We start from the raw sequence: 19,759 nt of genomic DNA on the forward strand, positions 1-19,759 counted from the left end.
ATAATAAACCTAATAGATGATGACACTCTGTATTATCTATCTAGACGTCCTTTAATAGCCTGTGTCTAATATGGATGAATTACTAGGCTGCACTAAAAGTATCGGGAATGGAATATTTCCACTGTTCCTGTCATATTAAAATCTTTTTAATTGAAAACTACTTGGTTTTAAAAATCGAATACCTTTTATTTATTTAAAAAAAGATTCTCGGTCTTGTCACGAGGTTTTGTCAAACTTGTTTAGTCGTTGAGAAAATGGAATTGACTCGAGAAAATTCAAGAGCGATGATTTATTATAACTTTCGAAGTGGTTTAACACAGAAACAGTGTGTTGACCGGATGATTTCTGCATTTGGTGATGAAGCCCCATCCAAAACCACAATTTATCGCTGGTTTGCTGAGTTTCAACGTGGAAGTGTCAAGCTCAGTGATGATCCCCGTCAAGGTCGTCCAAAAACTGCAGTCACCCAAGAAAACGTTGATACTGTGCGTAAGCTGATTGAGGAAGATCGACATGTGACATACCGCGAAATTCAGGCAACTTTAGACATTGGCATGAGTCAAATACAAATAATCTTGCATGAACAATTAGGTGTAAAAAAGTTGTTTTCCCGATGGATACCGCATTCGCTCTGTGAAGAGCAAAAAGCGGCTCGCGTTACTTGGTGCGTCAGAACTCTCGAAAGATTCCACGCAGGATCCTCAAATGCTGTATACAACATTGTATCAGGTGACGAATCCTGGATATACGCGTACGAACCCGAAACAAAAACCAGTCACGAGTTTGGGTGTTCGAAAATGAGTTAAAGCCAACAAAAATTGTTCGTTCACGGAGTGTTGCAAAAAAAATGGTGGCCACGTTTGTCTCCAAAACTGGCCATGTTACGACTATTCCTCTTGAGGGACAAAGAACGGTTAATGCAGAATGGTATGCTAGCATTTGTTTGCCACAGGTCGTTTCTGAACTCCGTAAAGAGAACTGCAACCGCCGCATCATCCTCCATCACGACAATGCGAGCTCTCACACCGCGCACAGAACATAGAGTTTTTAGAGCAAGAAAACATAGAATTAATAGACCATCCGCCGTACAGCCCCTACCTAAGCCCTAATGATTTCTATACTTTCCCTAAAATAAAGAATAAATTGCGTGGACAGAGATTTTCATCACCTGAAGAAGCTGTGGACGCCTACAAAACGGCCATTTTGGAGACCCCAACTTCCGAATGGAATGGTTGCTTCAATGATTGGTTCCATCGTATGGAAAAATGTGTCAAATTTCGCGGAGAATACTTCGAAAAGCAATAAATACATTTTTAAATAGTAATGTTGTGTCACTTCGTTAATTCCCGAAATTTTCAGTGCCGCCCTCGTAATAGACGTTGGCTTAAAAAAGGTTGTTTCCAAGCCAGTAATTTATAAAAAAAAAAATTGACGTTGACAATTTAGTCTACGAAAACTACGATAGATTAACACAAAACTACTGACAAGATCTTTACATTTACCAATTTTGTGATTTGCCAATTATAATTTATTTCTACAAAGCATTTCTGTTATAAAAAAGGAAACAAATGAAATAAACATTAAGCGACTGATCGTCTCAATCTGAAAAAAAATCTTAATTGTACCAAGCTCTATTAAACTACTCATGAGCAATGTAAATAATATTTCCAAGATGGGAGTAAAAGATAAAAACCTAAGATGTAAGTATAATTGATCGTGTTCTTTAATGACTAATTATATAAAGAGCCCCAGCCCACTTTAGAGGCCAGATACCAAAATGTGACCGTCAGTGCCCGGCTTGAAATATTTTTTAAACATTCTGCAGTAATTGAAACTGGTACAACAGCTGTTATACCCTTCAAACGGGAACACATGAATTCGCGGCAGAAATTGACCAGGACGTGATGCCATATCCTAAATTATACAAAATATCTAAATTCGACAATTATCAATTAATTGAGACCCCAATTATTAAATTAAATTTTTATAAACATTTTCACTATTTTATTATTGACATTTCAAAGATAAAAAATATTAGATCTGATTTTTCATTAATTAACCAACCGAGAAGAAATGTTACATGGCTATTTTATCTTTGCTTAACTAAACATTGATATTAAAAGTTTCTGAAGGATAAATAACCTTTAATAAACAGAAATTTTACTCAGAACAGCTACAAAACACAGATGATTGTACCACTTACACTGGTAAAAAAACTTATTATGTCTTAAAAAAAATCTATGCAAATCTTATTTTCAGTGATATGTTCAACTCCAGAACAAAATAACAATTCTCCTTCAAGAGACAGTGATTCACTGTATGATTCAGATGCTACTAGTCCAGTTCCCTTTTTATGCACACAAGATGGAGCTGACGGAGAAACTGATGTTGTGTGGAATTTTTACACTCCAAAAGCTGATCGCAACAAAATTCATGATAAAAATGCAACACCCATCGGTAGGAAAGCTAAAAGAATTCAACGTCCAAAACTTATTGATAAACATATTTCAAAACGCAGAGCACTCCGTTCAACGCAGAAAAGAACAGAATTATTTAATGATCTTATTGAATTAAATCAAAACTTGTCTGAATTAATTAAAAAAAACCCTAAAGAGTCTGGTGTCAAAACCCATTCAGGTAGTGAAGAGGATTTATTTAGTGATTCATCTGATTATTCACCAAAAAGTGGACGAAAAACAAAACACAACTGTTTACGGAAAAATGTGTTAAGTTCAAAGTTTACTAAACCAGAGAATGAAAATGTGATAGAATCTGACGATTCAATGAATGAATGTTTGATCAAAGCCAGTCAAATTGTTGAAGACATTGCGTTTGATGATGAAGTAACCCCGCCAAAAGTAAATCCAGCAAAAAGGAAGCATGTTGATGTGAAAACTAATTATAATTCAATGGATACACTTTTAGGTAATGTAAAGCTAGGTTCACCAATAGTTAACAAAGTAAAGAAAAGTGAAATGCCATGCATTAACAATGACTCTTTTGATAATCTTGTTGAGAATTTGAATGACAGCGTATTCGAACAATTGACTCAAATGCCAGTTAAAATGGATGAAACTAACAAGACTGGTAGTAGTTGGAAAGTGAAAGAAGTTATAGTTCACAATGCAAGCCCCAAGTCATTGTCATTCATTCGACACAGCACTATGCCGGAATCACCATCACTGAATGTAAATAAACCTTCTACAAGTGGCATGGTCTTTGGCAGGTATAATACTATGCCAACTGAGAAGAATATTAGCAGTGGTGGTAAGTTTTCTTAAAACAAACATATAAATCAATGCCTCCAATGAACACTACTCTAACTCAAAATTTTGAAATTTTCGTTATTCATGCAAATCGCTTCACTATGTTAAAATTATTACAATTAATCATTATTGATGGGGTTCGAAGCAAGAGTAAATCAGCTAGTTACACAAAAAAACCATAAATACATCTGTAATAATAAAGATTTTATCAACTTTTCTCGTTTAAATGCTCCTCCTGTAAACCTACGAATTTGGAGTTCGTGTACTGTTCATTGGAGGCATCGAAATAATAACTAAAGGAATCATTTCTGTAAACAAACTAGTACAGATCCTACAAGTATGACAATATGATGCAACAAATAAAAATAATTTAACTTTAGGTTGCAGGCAAATAAAATATAATATCAATTTGAGGTATGTGCTAAGTACACTTTTTCCTTTAGAATTAGCTCCATGTCAATACACAATCATTTGTATGTATTTTCTTCACCTTTTGCAAGTCACACAAAATGAAGACACACTTTTTCTACATTTCAGGCTCATGTTTTTCATTGTCTCTATCTTATTTCTAACATTTCCAATGATTTATAGCATTCGTTGTTATGGACATTTATCAGTTAATAAACAATGTAATATATGTTACAGAATCTGATTGTTCACCAATAAAATGTACCCAAGAAGAAATAGAACGGAAACATCGGTTAGCCAGAGAAAAATTACTTGCCAAAAGGTTACTGCCCTTCACGTCTATGCAGACAAAGCAGCAAAGTCAATCACAGAAGAATCTAAAAATAAATTCAAACAGTGAACCAAATTTCATTTATCAATCTGCCAAACTGTTGCCTAATACTAAGAATAATGTATGCCGAAGTCTGGAAACAAAACCAATAAAATCACAAGATGTAAATAACTTACCCACAGAAAAACTTAATGAAAATGTTTTATTAAAACAAAATATTACAAAGTTTACACCAAAGTTTCCTAGTAATAATGCAAATAAAGTTGATACTGTAACAAACAAATCCAATGATTTGAAAGAATTATTGGAAAGAAAAAGGCTGGAGGCATTAATGAAATTAAGAAAACGTCAACAGCAAAATAAGTAGATAATTGTAGAGAAAATCTTTATTCTAAATTATCAATGACAGGACAAGGATATAACTCAAATACTTTACATTTACTTACTACTCAGGTATAACTACTACTTATGTACTGTTTATTAAGTTTATAAAATTGTAGTGTCGTGTAGGTGAATGATGTTATATGATTTTGTTTCTATACAGGCGAGACTTCTATTTTGAAATATGCAATTTATTTATGATCATTTTTCGATGTATTGTACCTTTAATGTGACTATAAATAAGAATGTCAATTTAAGAAATAACTGAAATATTTAAGTATGAAAGTATCCGGCAAATTGTTTTATACTTTCGTAAAAAAATGTGATAACTTTATCGATATAAGTACCTATGTAATTGTTTTTTTTAAATAATGGATATGATTATTTATATACCTATACGAGTTTTTATTGAAGTAAATTCACGTCTCATTTGGAGGGGTTTGCGGAAAACGCGGACAAAATCATAGATTTTTTATTTTTTCTGTAAACAAAAAACGTAAATGTCATGAATATGTTTTTAAACAGAATGAAGGCGGTAGATAGCGGAATACGGTGGTAAATTATAATCCCTACCGTGTTGACGAAACCCTCGCACTAAATGTTGGCTATAAGCCAAATGTAGTACAAACAAAGTAAAAACAGTGTGTCAAGTAATGAAGTGTTTTAAACAAATAAGATTATTTGTAGGTAAATTTTTACGCGGATTTTCTGGAATATTTTTATTGTAATTTTCGAAACTTAAAAAAAAGCGTGGATATCGTACCTTCGATTTTTATTGTAAAGAAGGCCGAAAATTGTGAGAAACGTGTTTCGTTTGTTCCATTTAACTCAAAACCTACTACTAGTGTGTGTAGCGTATTAAGTAAGCTTGTGATAATCACAATTTATTAACTGTTTTCTCAGGTTCGTCCGAGGCTAATGTAAGCCTTTGAAATTACTTCTATTTTACTGTGCGGTTATTTCACCTTTTACAAATTTTTACTCTTGAAGTGCAGTAATAGCATATGGGCATCGTTTTCTTTTCCAGTCCTGCTAAGATCATTAAAAAACGGAAAATCTGTTTTCTAAGTATGAATTAAGTTTTTTTTGACGGGAAAGTGAAGAGTGAATTGTGTGAACGAAATGAAAACAAAACCTGCAACCGTGTTTTTCTAATTGTTTAATATCAGTGAAAGTGCACAAATATAGGAAAATGAAACAAAGCTGCTGGACGTAGCTTCTCGGTTTCTTTCAAAAGTCGCTGTAAATAACCACTGTTTTACTGAAACTACATTTGATCTCATGTATGATATCTCCCTTGGTTTAATTATTAACTCAAACAATCGTTTTTTATAAAATACAATATAAAGAAAATTAAGTTGTATGGTATGATATCTGCGCCTTTCCAGGTAGAAAAATGGAATGACTATTACTAATTGACATTGATTAAAAACGATCCTGCCAATTTTGTGACAAATGTCAAAATAAAAAATAGGAACAAAGTTTTTAAAAGTATGTAAATGTAGATCAAAATTAAATTTATTAAGTGCCTATTAAACTAAAGCACTCCCCGCCAACAGGATATATATATCTCACAGAATATTTTAAAAGTAAGACAATAAAACTTTGATATTTACAATGGCGTTGAGTTCCATAGGTCGAGTAGGCCGAAGATTGTGCGTTGGAATAACTAATGTCTACAATGTAACAAGGCAAATTAATACCAGTCTGCCAAAGTTACTGGGTATGATACCGATTGTAGTCGAACAAACTGGTAGAGGTGAGCGTGCATACGACATTTACTCGAGATTACTTCGCGAGAGAATCATATGTTTAATGGGGCCGATTAACGATGATATAAGTTCCTTGATCGTAGCACAATTACTATTCCTGCAGTCGGAGTCTAGCAAAAAGCCTGTCCATTTGTACATTAATTCTCCTGGTGGAGCTGTAACCGCTGGTCTCGGTATCTACGATACAATGCAATACATCACTCCCCCAATAGCGACGTGGTGCGTCGGTCAGGCATGCAGCATGGCATCTTTGTTGCTGGCCGCTGGAGCCCCCGGAATGCGGCACGCGCTACCTAACTCTCGGATCATGATACATCAGCCATCTGGAGGAGTACGAGGTCAAGCTACTGATATACAGATACAGGCGGAAGAGATTTTAAAACTGAAAGCACAAATAAATAATTTATATGTGAGACACACAGGCTTACCGTTAGAGAAAGTGCAGTCGTCAATGGAGCGTGATTGTTTTATGTCCCCAATCGAAGCAAAGACCTTTGGTATAATAGACACTGTGTTAGAGCATCCTCCTTCACATGCTGTCGAACAGGAGTGTGCACCTAGTACTGCTACTAGTAGTAGTAATTGATGTTTGCTAGTTGTTATGAATTATTTAATTTGAATAAAATAAAACAAATTTATAAAGTTTAGTATTTATTTTGTTACATAATTGTTTCACAATTAAGTAGCATTATTTTCAACAGTAACTTTCAGTTTTTATGTTTTTATTTTCATATTTTGGTGTCTTTACTGTACGTGCAGTACAATAATTTAAAATTGCTATAGATCCAATCATAGTAATAGCTAACATTTGTATATATTGCAATGCTTGGATATTTATTGATATTCCATGATATTATCCCTATTTGATGAGTTTTTCCATTACAATTGACCAAAGCACTCCCAGAATCACCACTGAAATTAAAGTATAATGCTTTTAGAGCAATATTTATTTTACTAAAACAATGCAATATGGTGTATTGTAAGTGCTTCCGAGTATAGATGAATATAAAGTATAATTCAGATTATAGAGTTGACCAAATCTATTAAGGTCTCATCAAATATAGGTTAACAATGGACGTTGAAAATGAAAAAAGGTGGGGATCAGGAAATAGATGTGTTTAATTAAGCAGTCCATGATAGTATTGTCTATGGATCTTAGTGATGAATCTCAGGAGGGATGTGAATTTGTCTAGCCACACTAAGATCGTTGACCTCGATAACCTTAATACTTTTAGAACGTTGCAGGGAACTGCGCGGGAACAAAAAAGGGTCTTTTGCAGTGAATTCGTAAACCGGTCCTAAATCGTTTTTCACATAAAAATTTAAAATCCGGCTAAACGATCTAATATTTGTATTACTAAACTGATTCAATGTATTCACCAGCCATAAGTCACAGGTCATTCAAACATTTCAACAGCTTCATTTCACGTAGGTACGTACCTATTTAATAACCTAATTTTTTTTTAGTTATTCGATTTGTGACATTTCGAATGCAGTACCACTTTCCGTGACCAAGAAAACAGCAAGCTTTATTTATAAAAACAAGCTAACTGAAAATGTGTTTTGAATAGTGAAAATCATATACTAGGATGGTCGAGATGTTTTTTTGTTGAAGCTCCCCGCGCAGAACATTCCGTCGTATAATTTTCCAATCATTGAACACGCGATTTTAGGTAGTAATTTCTGTGTCCCCCACTTGAGCTGGTCCGCCAATACTTTGGTTCTTTCCTGTAAAATTAATGTTTTATGTAAAATTAATTTTTTAATCTTTAGTACGAAAATTATCCGCGTAGCTCAGCATCGTTTTTTAAATAGGTTTTTTCTATTGTTTTCAATTTGGCGGTTAGCTTCTACCGATGCCATTGTTGCCAGGGTCGACTTTATAAAAAAAATTATGAAACAAAACAGAAAGATCAGCATGTACCTACTGGAATTTCAGTGGGCTTTTTGGAGAACCTGAGAAGCCATGTCTAGCGACTTTGTTTTATTTTTTACACTTTGATAGATGCTGATCAGTTAATAAATCACTAATATTAAACCCAAAGAAATTAACAAAATAAATCAAATTCGGACAACTTCGTTCCTCGCCTTCCCGCCAAAAACCCAGGTTTATATGGAAAGATATGGAATGAATCTAAATCTTGAGATGTCACTGATTATGGTCGTTGGACGAACACTAGTACTGGGTATTATAATACTCAATCGGCATCAACTGAAGCCAAGTTCAAGTGGTTTTACTCACGTTAATAAGTCCCCAGCCAGCGATACAGGCTTCGGTTGTGAATGGAAATGTTTTTGTAATTATAACGCGTTTCACGTTATCCCCAAACAATAATCTACGATCGAGCCATAACATTGCTATGTCATTTTCTATTGTTTTTTCATTATACTTTGCATGAACTGTCATAGCCGTAACACTCCGTCGAAGAGTCATCTGGATATCAATAATAAATAATAATTTATAATAGGTTGGGGAAAAAGTCTTTTCGCATTATAATATGTATGAACTTGTAATAAAATCTCTTTGGCTATACTATTTGTATCTGGGTGGTTTTGGTATCATTAAAAGTTTAAATTTTCAAGAAGATATTTCCAAATTAAAATTAGGAAAATGTGTGATTTTTATTTATTTTTCGTACATACTGTCAAGATGAATCTAATGAAGAAATTCGATACAGTTAAAGAAAGGTAAAAATGCAACGCAAGCCGCGAAAAAAAATTGCGATGTTTATGGACCTAGTGCAGTGTCTGTGAGAGAAGCACAAATTTGGTCTAAGCGTTTTCAATCCGGAAATTTTGATCTCAAAGATGCACGTCGCCCTATTACGGATAAAATGGATGCCATTTTTGAAAAAGTGGAGCAAGATCGGCATATCAGTAGTTACGACGTAGCTCAAGAACTGGGAATTGACCACAAAACAGTTTCGGCGCATTTGAAAAAAAACTGGGTATACCTACAAAAAAGCTCGATGTTTGGGTACCTCACGACCTCACTGAAAGAAACCTAATGAACTGTGTACTCATTTGTGATTCTTTATTACGATCAAATGAAACCGAACCATTTCTGAAGAAGCTGATAACTGGTGATGAAAAGTGGATCACGTACGACAAGAACGTGCGAAAAAGGTCGTGGTCAAAGGCCGGTCGGGCTTCACAGACTGTGGCAAAATCCGGGCTAACTCGCAACAAGTTGATGCTGTGTGTGTGTTGTGGGATTGGAAGGGCATTATTCATTATGAGCTGTTACCACCTGGCAGGATTATCGATTCTGAACTCTACTGCTAACAACTGATGAAATTAAAGCAAGAAGTTGAGAGAAAGCGGCCGGAATTAATCAACAGAAGGGGTGTGATTTTTCATCATGATAACGCTAGACCTCACACATCTTTAGCCACTCAGCAAAAATTAAGAGAGCTTGGCTGGGAGGTGTTAATGCATCCGCCGTATAGTCCTGACCTTCAGATTTCTACCTGTTTCGATCTCTTCAGAATTCTTTGGGCAGTGTCAGGTTAACATCACGAGAGGACTGCCAAACCAATTGTCGCGGTATTTTGATCAGAAGCCCCAAAATTTCTATAGCAATGGGATCGTGTCCCTACCTACAAGACGGCAAAAGTTATCGAACAAAATTGTACCTACATACTTTAGTTAAATGTAAATAAACTATATTAAAAAATGTTGTGAATTAAAAAAAAAAATGCGAAGGAACTTTTTCTTCAACCTATTAATTATAACCATAGCTAATTGTATGAAAATCTAGTGGTTATTGCGCGAAACGTGCAAAGATTTATGAACACATAATATATTATGTATATTTTGACTGCGCGGTGTCACTTTAGAATAGCCACACCACACTAAAACTTTCCGTGGATGTCGTATAAGGCTAAGGGATGGACCGGAAATAGCGCAAAACATTTATAAAGACACACAGATAGAAGACAGCCGAAAAAACGATCAGAAATTGGTGTTTTGGTATTTATAACGCTTACTCCGGTTCAAGTTTTCTAAGATACGATTTTGCTACAGTTTTATTAAATAGATAGATAGGTAGGCGCCACCTACCACCTATGCGTTCATTTTACGCTAATTGAACTGATAGCTTTAGGACCGTGTACAAACTTACGCAGCTTAAGATTACTAATATCTAATTTCCGCTGAACTATGTACTATAATTCCTAATTAAATTAATATCAACACGTCATTGATAGAGCCTTGGAGAAGGTGAACCAGATTTCTAAAAAAAATCATAAACAAATGGTGTTTAGAAATTAAAAAAGTTTAATAAACCGATTAAATATTTGGGTGTTGTTTATACATTTACCTTGTTGATTAACGCATGTCCAGCTAGAGCTTCTAATCTGTTTTTTCTTAAATTACAGTTGCATACACAATGAGCCGCCGTTAGAAGAACACTTTGGCCCAAAACTGAAGAACCACACATGAAATTACCTTCACATGGAATACTTAGATAAGTTGAATGAGGAAACATTTCTATATCTGCATAATCGCCGTCAAGAATGAAAGAGTCTAGTTCAGTTTTGCAATATTTGAATAACGTCAACTGTATTGGAATTAAAACAAACAAGAAATATTCATGCATTTCGACTCGTGATTTTTGTCAGAACGTTTTCAATTATTGTTTTTATGGTCCAAGATTAGGTCGTTAAGTTGTCCCATCTTAATTGGATCGGTAATCGCTGTGCTAGGCCATGTTTTTGATAATTTGGTTGTGCAGAAGTGATCTCGATCTACTTTAATAATGACTCTATTTGGGACATTGTATAAGTAATTAAAACTAGTCTTACGGTTTAATTTCGCCTTTATAATTGTCTATACTTCTATACTAATACTAATATAATAATAATAATAATAATATTATAAAGAGAAAATATTTGTTTGTTTGTTTGTATTGAATAGGCTCCGAAATTACTGAACTGATTTGAAAAATTCTTTCACAGTTTGGAAGCTATGCTATCCCCGAGTGACATAAGCTATATTCTTTTTTTTTTTTTAAATAGGGATCCTTACTAAAAATCCAATAATGTAACCCAAGGTGTAAAAAAATTGCCTAAAATATTCTTTATACATCGCATGCGCTGCGAAAACTATTGATGATAGAATAAAATAATGAAAAGAATAAAATAACTATGACTTTGTAGAACACATAAGTAGTTTTCCAATTACAGCACAAGAACGCATTATGCGGCATAATGCTCAACGTTGAATGTTCCAACTACAGCAACGCTTCGCACAATCGAGCACTCTCAAAAGTACTGCTCTCGCGTGATACTCGCAATTGATACCGACTCAGTGACAGAAAAGTGTTTTTTCTTTAAGTTGGCATTGATCGAAATTTTGTTTATATTATCGTTAGTAATATTATTTAATGTTGAAAAAAATTGTAAGGCTTTCGTTTCGTCGTAGTTTCTTAGAAATAATCAATGTTAATTAAAACTGTGCTAACTTAGCGCACTCTGCTGATGCATTTGAAAACTAATTCACGTTCCAATTAAGCTTCAGCATAATTCAGCATTGTGCGTCACTGAGTCGCATTATGCTCTGTAATTGGAAAACTACCATTATTACTTACAAAAAGTGTCGCGACCGCATTCGTCTAACTATTATAGTTATGCCACAATAAGTGATTTTTTATTAAAAAATATGAAACGCTTACAGAGAAGCTCTGACTCAATAAACTCAACGGCTTTTGTTTTGATGTATGACCTTTTTACGAAAATTAGAAAAATAATAATATAAAAATAATAATAAAATAGATGAAAATATATATTATATAAATGAAAATAAAAGTTCATAAAAATAATTATATTCAAACTATCTTTATAATTTTCTTCTTTTAGTAACCGAACGCAAATAGAAGGGTTGATGTGAGTGTATTTTAATTTTTTATTTTGAAATTTTTGTTAAGACCCGAGCGAAGCCGGAGCGGGCCGCTAGTTATTAATAATTTTGTTTCAAACGTTGCGAATATTTAACAGTTTTCGTGGTCACGGATGACTAAGGTTATTCGAATATTTATGAGGTTATTTGAATATTATAAACCGTGCGCTAACTGACTTATTTATATTCTATATATATTTTTAGAGCTTGCTCTTCTCTATGTACCTATTTACATCATAACAATTATAACAACGTTTCAACAAATCACTAACGTATAAAACAAGTCTCGTTAATTGATCACTGACGTGATATTTACATATGAATTATGTATTAATTTTTTATATGTACAATAGCAATATTATTATTATATTATTGGTGTTTATATGTATTCTTTTTTTCATCGGTAAGTACGGCGCGGTTAATTTCTTGCCTTTGAAGTCGCCCATTGTACAAATTTTTGTTAATGTTTTGCAAATATTTGTTTGGTATTATATTGGCGTATGCTTAGATTACTTACGTTGATGTTACTATGACCATTAATTTTCCTAGGATGTACGACGGTACCATCACAATTGAATTAATGGTATAGTAACGCATTCTGAAAAGCTACGTAAAATCTTCTCATCACAAATACCACAGTGTCTCAAGACGAAAGTCTTTGACCAGTGTGTGTTGCCAGTGATGACATATGGCACTGAGACGTGGTCGCTCACAATAGGCCTTATGAGAAGGCTGAAGGTCACCCAAAGAGCAATGGAGAGGACTATGCTCGGAGTTTCCCTGCGAGATCAAATCAGAAATGAGGAGATTCGCAGGAAAACCATGGTAACCGACATAGCCCAAAGGATTGCGACGTTGAAGTGACAGTGGGCAGGACGCATTGCTCGTAGAACGGATGGCCGTTGGAGCCAGAAAGTTCTTGAGTGGCGACCGCGTACCGGAAGACGTAGCGTGGGTAGGTCTCCCACAAGATGGACCGACGATCTATCGAGGTTCGCGGGGATCCGCTGGATGCAGGCAGCGCAGGACCGGTCTTTGTGGCGAGGTTTGGGGGAGGCCTATGTCCAGCAGTGGACGTCTGTGGGCTGATAAGAAGAAGACGGACGCATTCTGGCAAAACCTACCAACATTCGCTTTCTTCGGATTCGGATTTCAATAAATTAAGGTAATTCTAAACGGTTATTATGATTGTTGATGATTAAAATATAGAATTACAATTTGTAAAGTTAAAGTGAACATTCAAAGTTGTAGTACTTATTTTCGTTAAAGATTCTTATTATAGGTTTATCATTTCGAGATTATCAGTCGGATATCTCTTGAGGGTTTTCCTTCAGAGCTATTTATCATGTAAATTGACAAGAGGCTTGATCTTGACGAAACTTCGTTAAATTTCGGACTGATTTCCCTTGTGCGTTTCTTTCTACAGAGTAGGTATCATGTGTTCATCTTGATAATGTTACATGTTTTTTTCATAATGTAAGATTAAGATTCTCAGACTCCGTTTTCGAAGCGGTATATGTTAAATGAAATTGTTCGATAATACAGGAAATAGTTTTTTTATTTTAATTAAAATGCTACAACATACTGTATATGTTTTTGCTCTGTAATGCACAATGCTCTGGAACTTAATTGTAAAATAGTCATATCTAAAACTGTAAATTATCAAACGTAGTCTAATATAGTCTAATAGCTAAGCGAAGGAGCTAAGCTCTTATGACGAATGTGGGCTGATTCAACGTTAACGTCCTGTCACACTATGGGATATGGTACGTCGTTGTCTAAGGCGCTGAATGATCAGGGTAGCGCATGCGTCAGAGCGGGTCGATATGTAGTGACGTCACCTGGACTCAGGCCTCAGTCAGCCGCCAGCGGCCACGACGATAACATGTGGCTGAAATGCTTGACTATAACCGTGCTTTTCGCGGCGACCGTTTCCCGAGAAGTCTTCACGAATTCCTTCCTGGTGCGGTTCAAGAGATCGGTCCGGCATGACGAGGCTACGGAGCTGGCCGCCCGCCACGGCTTCGAGAGTCTTGGACCGGTAAGTCGCGACCACGTGTACGTACGTAAACATAACCATAGACGCGGCTCGTCCGTCTTGAGATATGGCTTCGTATGAAATTTCTAATATCGGACGTGCCTCGTTTGCTTTTCGACAAATTGACGTTGAAGGTTAAGGCTGTCATTGTCAAGGGAGCGTGCGTCCGTAGCAGTAATCATAGATGTGTATGGCTTCGACAAAAGCCTTACGACGTGAACGTTGATCTAAATAGACTTTAATCAAAAATTTACGGAATTACCCTTTTAGTTTGTGATTTGGTAGAGTATTAATATTTCTGTAACGTGCCTAATGAATATTCATGGAGTTTGGAGTTCGCTATTCGCTGGCTTATGTCTGGATAAACAATGTCATTTAAATGGCGTTATGAATGACCGTAATTGGATTCTCGTTGAGTTTTACAAAAAGTCAAATTACTTTTTTTATCTGTGTGAACGAGTTTACGGCCCACCTGGTGTTAGGTGGTTAGCGGAGCCCATTAATGTCACATGAGGTCGGAGTCTTAATTGTATTGTACAATAATTATCATGTCCTGCCGCATTACTGCTTTACGGCAGAAACGCCATATCTACTGGCGGTAGGACCTCTTGTGAGTCCGCGCGGGTAGGTACCACCGCCCCGCCTATTTTTGCCGTGAAGCAGTAATGCGTTTCGGTTTGAAGGGTCGGGCAGCCGTTGTAACTATACTGAGATCTTAGAACTTATATCTCAAGGTGGGTGGCGCATTTACGTTGTAGATGTCCATGGGCTCCAGTAACCACTTAACACCAGGTGGGCTGTGAGCTCGTCCACCCATCTAAACAATAAATATCGTGCAGGCGAGCATGAGGTCCAGCTGAGTGGTTACCGTCGCCAATGGACGTCAGCAACGCCAGGGGCAGAGCCAAGCCGTTCTACCGTTAAGTACTCTCCACAAGCCTCGTTTGAACAAGGATAGCATAGGCTTAGAACGCGTCCTACCGTCAGCAGATTTAATTTCTTCATTCAGCCGGAAACTTGGTACTATTAGTAGAGTAGTACAATATATCGACAAATTCAAGTAACAAAAAAGGTTGGGATGGCACTTTCGCATATGCAGCTGAGAGATGAATTAAAACTTCGGAACAAAACGCTTGAAATATCCTTAGATTATACATCGATTTATCAATCAAGTTTTGTTTATTGAATTTTAGGGAAAACTTGGGGCCCTAAGTCTTCTTAGGTCATAAAAAGTATCTCCTATTCTATTCTAAAAGACCTTAGCTCCCAAAAAATTACCTGAACTAGATATATTGTTTTCTTTAATTAAGTTATTTTGGGTTGGACTACAAACCTAATATAATTCGCAACTGCTCGATTTATGTTTCATTCTCGACGTTTGATATTCTCGATTCATCAAATAAGTAACTTAAAATTAGCTCAGCTTAATGCAACGTTTAGAAACCCAATCAAATCAAACTTTATTAGCTAAAACACGGCTTACAAAGTTGTTGATAGTTATTTTATAGAACAGCGTGTTTCTACCGGGTCGGCGTGCAAATATTATTATTCAAAATTATTTAGATTAAACGTAAATATGTTAATTAATTAAAATATCAAACAACAAAATAAATGAATTGAATAAGAATTAGTTTTTTTTTATTTATTTATTATTGCTTAGATGGGTGGACGAGCTCACAGCCCACCTGGTGTTAAGTGGTTACTGGAGCCCATAGACATCTACAACTTAAATGCGCCACCCACCTTGAGATATAAGTTCTAAGGTCTCAGTATAGTTACAACGGCTACCCCACCCTTCAAACCGAAACGCATTACTGCTTCACGGCAGAAATAGGCATATTTATGTCATAAAACGAAAATAAAGAACAGAAAGAAGCGAATTTAAAATTAACATAATGATTTATCATTTAAAAAATCGTTAACTGTACAATAACATCTTAAGGTTAATAATTTTTTCAAGTTCTTTTTAAATAATCATAATTTGTTTTTTTTTTATAGCATCAGGTATCTTATTATATATTTTCGGTGCCATACACAATATACTTTTTTGCATAAGAGTTGTCTTAGCACAGTGCAAACACAATTTATTTTGGTCGCGCCGGTTACGTTGCGAAACTTCACCTATGGTTTTAAATGAAAAGTATTTTCGAATACTTCGAAAACATACTACTCATAAACTCTCAGACACAGCCCACTGAGTTTCTCGCCGGATCTTCTCAGTGGGTCGCGTTTCCGATCCGGTGGCAGATTCTGCGAAGCACGGCTCTTGCTAGGGTTCGTGTTAGCATCGTCGTCAGGTTTGAGCCCCGTGAGCTCACCTACTAGTTACGGTTACGCTGGAATAGCCTCTCTTTAGGTAGGAAAAAAAAAACTACACATAGAAGCAAAGTATGAAAGTTTATGTCAACTTGACTTGATACAAAATAACTAAACGTTAACCGTTAACCATGCGGGTGAAGTCATTTCAGAAAGCCAGTCAATAAACCTATAAAAATAATACGTACATTTGTATCAGAATAACAACCTTTTCCCCTCTGGCAGCCGTTTCCGTAGCTAAAGACGATGTAAATACGGCCTGCTATTTATTTTCACCAAAAGCGTGTAAGCTGCGAACAGTAGGAAATGAACCTTACCATCAAATCTTATTGCAGAAAATTCCATGGCAAAGATCGTCTGCAAATATATACATTTATTTATTCGTACGGTCCTATTATTTTATGATTATTGTTGTAGCAGAACATTTAATTGTTATTAACAGTATGTTTCTGGTCAGTGGATATTATGGCCTGTCGGCTTATGGCCGCATCTTTATTACTGATGGTAGGACCTCTTGTGAGTCCGCGCGGGTAGGTACCACCACCCTGCATACTTCTGCCGTGAAGCAGTAATGCGTTACGGTTTGAAGGGTGGAGCAGCCGTTGTAACTATACCTGAGACCTTAGAACCTATATCTCAAGGTGAGTGGCGCATTTACGTTGTAGATGTCTATGGGCTCCAGTAACCACTTAACACCAGGTGGGCTGTGAGCTCGTCCACCCAAATAAGCAATAAAAAAAATTTAAAAAGTATCTAATTTTCAGTTTTCAATTTTGATTACACGATACCAAATCAAATCAAATCTTTTTTATTCAACATAAATGAAAGTACATACTTATTGAACGTCAAAAGAACTACCGCCAATTCACAAGAACTAGCCTCCGTCCTGAGAAGAATTGGCAAGAAACTCAGCGGGCATGTCTTTTTTTTTTTTAATATTGGTTTTTTTTTTTAATATTAGATTTTTTTTAAATATTCGTTTTTACATGAGTATTATAACATAACAATTATTACAATATTGAAATGCCCGGAGCGAGCAACTCATTCCCACTTTGTGCAATCTTCTAGCCATACCTTCACTGTAGTCATTCGTGAAAACACATCAAGTGCGGCTTCCTTAGAAAAAAATAATTGGCACTTGCCTGCGAGGATTCAAATCCTGTAAAGTCGCTTCACTCGATACGAGAACACCGGGCATCTCATCACAAAAAATAATTTAATCTATTCATATAAATAAAATTTGTCTGTTTGTAATATTGAAATAACCGCTATTTACTAGGTGCATATGAGTATATATTTTTTTGAATATATTATTAATATATCTTTATTCTTCTCCTCTTCTTCTTTATTACTGGTGGTAGGACCTCTTGTGAGTCCGCACGGGTAGGTACCAGCACCCCGCCTATTTCTGCCGTGAAGCAGTAATGCGTTTCGGTTTGAAGGGTGGGGCAGCCGTTGTAACTATACTCGAGACCTTACAGCTTATATCTCAAGGTGGGTGGCGCATTTACGTTGTGGATGTCTATGTACTCCAGTAACCACTTAACACCAGGTGGGCTGTGAGCTCGTCCACCTATCTTAGCAATAAAAAAAACAAACGAAAATAACATTTTTTACAATTTTTGTCTGTCTGTCTGTTTGTTCCGGCTAATCTCTGGAACGACTTGACCGATTTTGATGAGACTTTCACTAATAGGTAGCTGATGATATAAAGAGAAACTTAGGCTACTTTTTTTAGACTAGCTTCGCCCCGCGGTGTCACCCGCAGTTATTGTCGTACCGCGCGCAACATGGCGGGCTTCGCCTATCAATAATAAAATTTAATTTTTCCGAAGCGAAGCGAGGGCGGGTCGCTAATCGACAATAACATTAGAAGTGATAAGCTTCAAATCCGAGGAAGCTGAGATTATTAAATTGTATCTTGTTCTTCCTACAGGGCGGATGATGTTCGCGGATTAAATTTCTCCAATTCGGTTTTTAGGTCAAAGTCGCTCGGGGCCGCCGCCGTGGTCGCGATATCTTTGCCATTCGATTAGTGTTACCATTATGCTTCAAATTGAGGCGTTATTGAAAACGATTTCCTTTATTATCCGTTAGATATTTCATTTGCAGGCTGTATTTTTGTTTTACAGGATAATAATTGTCGTTTTTTTATATTTATTCAAACTTAGGGTTATATTGTTACTGCGGTTGTTTTCAGCATGGAATAGCATGATTCTGAGGAATAGTTCGAGGTAATCCTTTCATCTCCTCTTTGTGATTCAAACACTGTTCTGATATTATCAGGCTGCGTTGATCACAATGCGTTTCTATAGATATTTTTTTGTCCATATCATAAGAGCTTGGAATGAACGAAGCATCCCGAGCGCTATGGCATGTCCTTCGTCACAGCCAAGCTGCTGCCTACTGCTATGATTGAAACCATTTAACATCAGGTGGACCGTATACGTACCTATCCATTTTTTTATTTTTTTTATTTCTTATATGTGTGAACGAGCTCACAGCCCACCTGGTTTTAAGTAGTTCCTTGAGCCCATAGACGTCTACAGCGTAAATGCGCCACCCACCTTGAGATGTAAGTTCTAAGGTCTCAGTATAGTTACAACAGTTGCCCCACCCTTCAAACCGAAACCCATTATTGCTTCACGGCAGAAATAGGCAGGGCGGTGGTACATTGGCAGCAAACAAAAAAAAATACGCGTGGCACTCGGAGACTGCCGCGGTAAAGCTATTGCATAGCATTTTTTATCAACTTATGCAATTATAAATCGACAAAAATAATTTAATATTAAAACAACAATAAAATAAGACCACGCTATATTTATAAACATCAACAAAAGCAAAACATTAACTGTCCCCTTCACACTCATAACCTAGACCGCGCGAGGGAGAGATGAGCAGACTTTTCATGATGTGGATGCGGCAGTGCGACGTCACGCCGCGCGCTTATTCACAAACACTACACAAGCGCAACGTGTGAATGTGTTGAACGCGAGCTACATAGTAGGCGTAGTGGGGGTGTCAGGTTATTTTCGTTACGGAATTTCTTGATTCAGTCGCCGCGCTCAAGGCCCGCGATAGAAGCTATGCAATAGCTTAAAAACCACCGCTCGTCTCTTGACACTGAGCAACGTTCTCTAAGTATCAAACCAACTAGCCTAACATATGTATGAATAAGGCGGAACAGTAAAGAAAGTTCCATAGAATATTAAACTAGTAATCATTTGTGATTTGTAAAAGCCCCTACTTTCACAACTCTTTCCTTGTTATACGAGAACAAAACGTTATTTGACCGATTTCGATCAACAATGCGGGCGGTTCGCTGCACTCACGTGGATAACAATGGTTG

General features: G+C 36.2%; 4 protein-coding genes across 4 annotated transcripts in view; 3 read left to right on the plus strand and 1 right to left on the minus strand.

Moving 5' to 3' along the window:
* Positions 1-1,404: 1,404 nt before the first annotated feature.
* Positions 1,405-4,782, plus strand: LOC114246451 (uncharacterized). Its single transcript, XM_028178971.2, has 3 exons — positions 1,405-1,700; positions 2,260-3,267; positions 3,912-4,782. The coding sequence occupies exons 1-3, from the start codon at positions 1,646-1,648 to the stop codon at positions 4,370-4,372; spliced, it is 1,524 nt and encodes a 507-aa protein (XP_028034772.2). The 5' UTR covers positions 1,405-1,645; the 3' UTR covers positions 4,373-4,782.
* A 734-nt stretch (positions 4,783-5,516) lies between these two features.
* Positions 5,517-8,592, minus strand: LOC114246457 (transmembrane protease serine 11C). Its single transcript, XM_028178978.2, has 3 exons — positions 8,401-8,592; positions 7,744-7,886; positions 5,517-7,070 (listed from the first exon to the last, which is right to left on the minus strand). The coding sequence occupies exons 1-3, from the start codon at positions 8,590-8,592 to the stop codon at positions 6,887-6,889; spliced, it is 519 nt and encodes a 172-aa protein (XP_028034779.2). The 3' UTR covers positions 5,517-6,886.
* ClpP (Caseinolytic protease proteolytic subunit) lies at positions 6,004-6,800 on the plus strand. Its single transcript, XM_028178937.2, has one exon. It carries the CDS (start codon positions 6,004-6,006, stop codon positions 6,742-6,744), a length of 741 nt encoding a protein of 246 aa, XP_028034738.2. The 3' UTR covers positions 6,745-6,800.
* Positions 8,593-13,898: 5,306 nt separating the features above from the next.
* Positions 13,899-19,759, plus strand: part of amon (prohormone processing protease amontillado) — a 92,770-nt gene continuing 86,909 nt past the window's right edge. Inside the window, exon 1 of the mRNA XM_028178933.2 lies at positions 13,899-14,097. Coding sequence (XP_028034734.2) covers positions 13,942-14,097 — 156 coding nt within the window. The 5' untranslated portion in view covers positions 13,899-13,941. The remainder of the gene's footprint in view (positions 14,098-19,759) is intronic.

This window comes from Bombyx mandarina, chromosome 25, assembly GCF_030267445.1.
Source record: "Bombyx mandarina strain Sakado chromosome 25, ASM3026744v2".
Lineage (NCBI taxonomy): Eukaryota > Metazoa > Arthropoda > Insecta > Lepidoptera > Bombycidae > Bombyx > Bombyx mandarina.

Bases quoted from the DNA above. Each gene is read 5' to 3' on its own strand.
- LOC114246451 (XM_028178971.2), top strand. From the start codon at position 1,646: ATGAGCAATGTAAATAATATTTCCAAGATGGGAGTAAAAGATAAAAAC. The intron at 1,701-2,259 runs GTAAGTATAATT...TCTTATTTTCAG, and splicing joins AAAAGATAAAAACCTAAGAT to TGATATGTTCAACTCCAGAA. The intron at 3,268-3,911 runs GTAAGTTTTCTT...TATATGTTACAG, and splicing joins GAAGAATATTAGCAGTGGTG to AATCTGATTGTTCACCAATA.
- ClpP (XM_028178937.2), top strand. From the start codon at position 6,004: ATGGCGTTGAGTTCCATAGGTCGAGTAGGCCGAAGATTGTGCGTTGGA.
- LOC114246457 (XM_028178978.2), bottom strand. From the start codon at position 8,592: ATGACTCTTCGACGGAGTGTTACGGCTATGACAGTTCATGCAAAGTAT. The intron at 7,887-8,400 runs GTGAGTAAAACC...TTAATTTTACAG, and splicing joins CTGGCTGGGGACTTATTAAC to GAAAGAACCAAAGTATTGGC. The intron at 7,071-7,743 runs GTATATGATTTT...CTTTAATTTCAG, and splicing joins AAAACATCTCGACCATCCTA to TGGTGATTCTGGGAGTGCTT.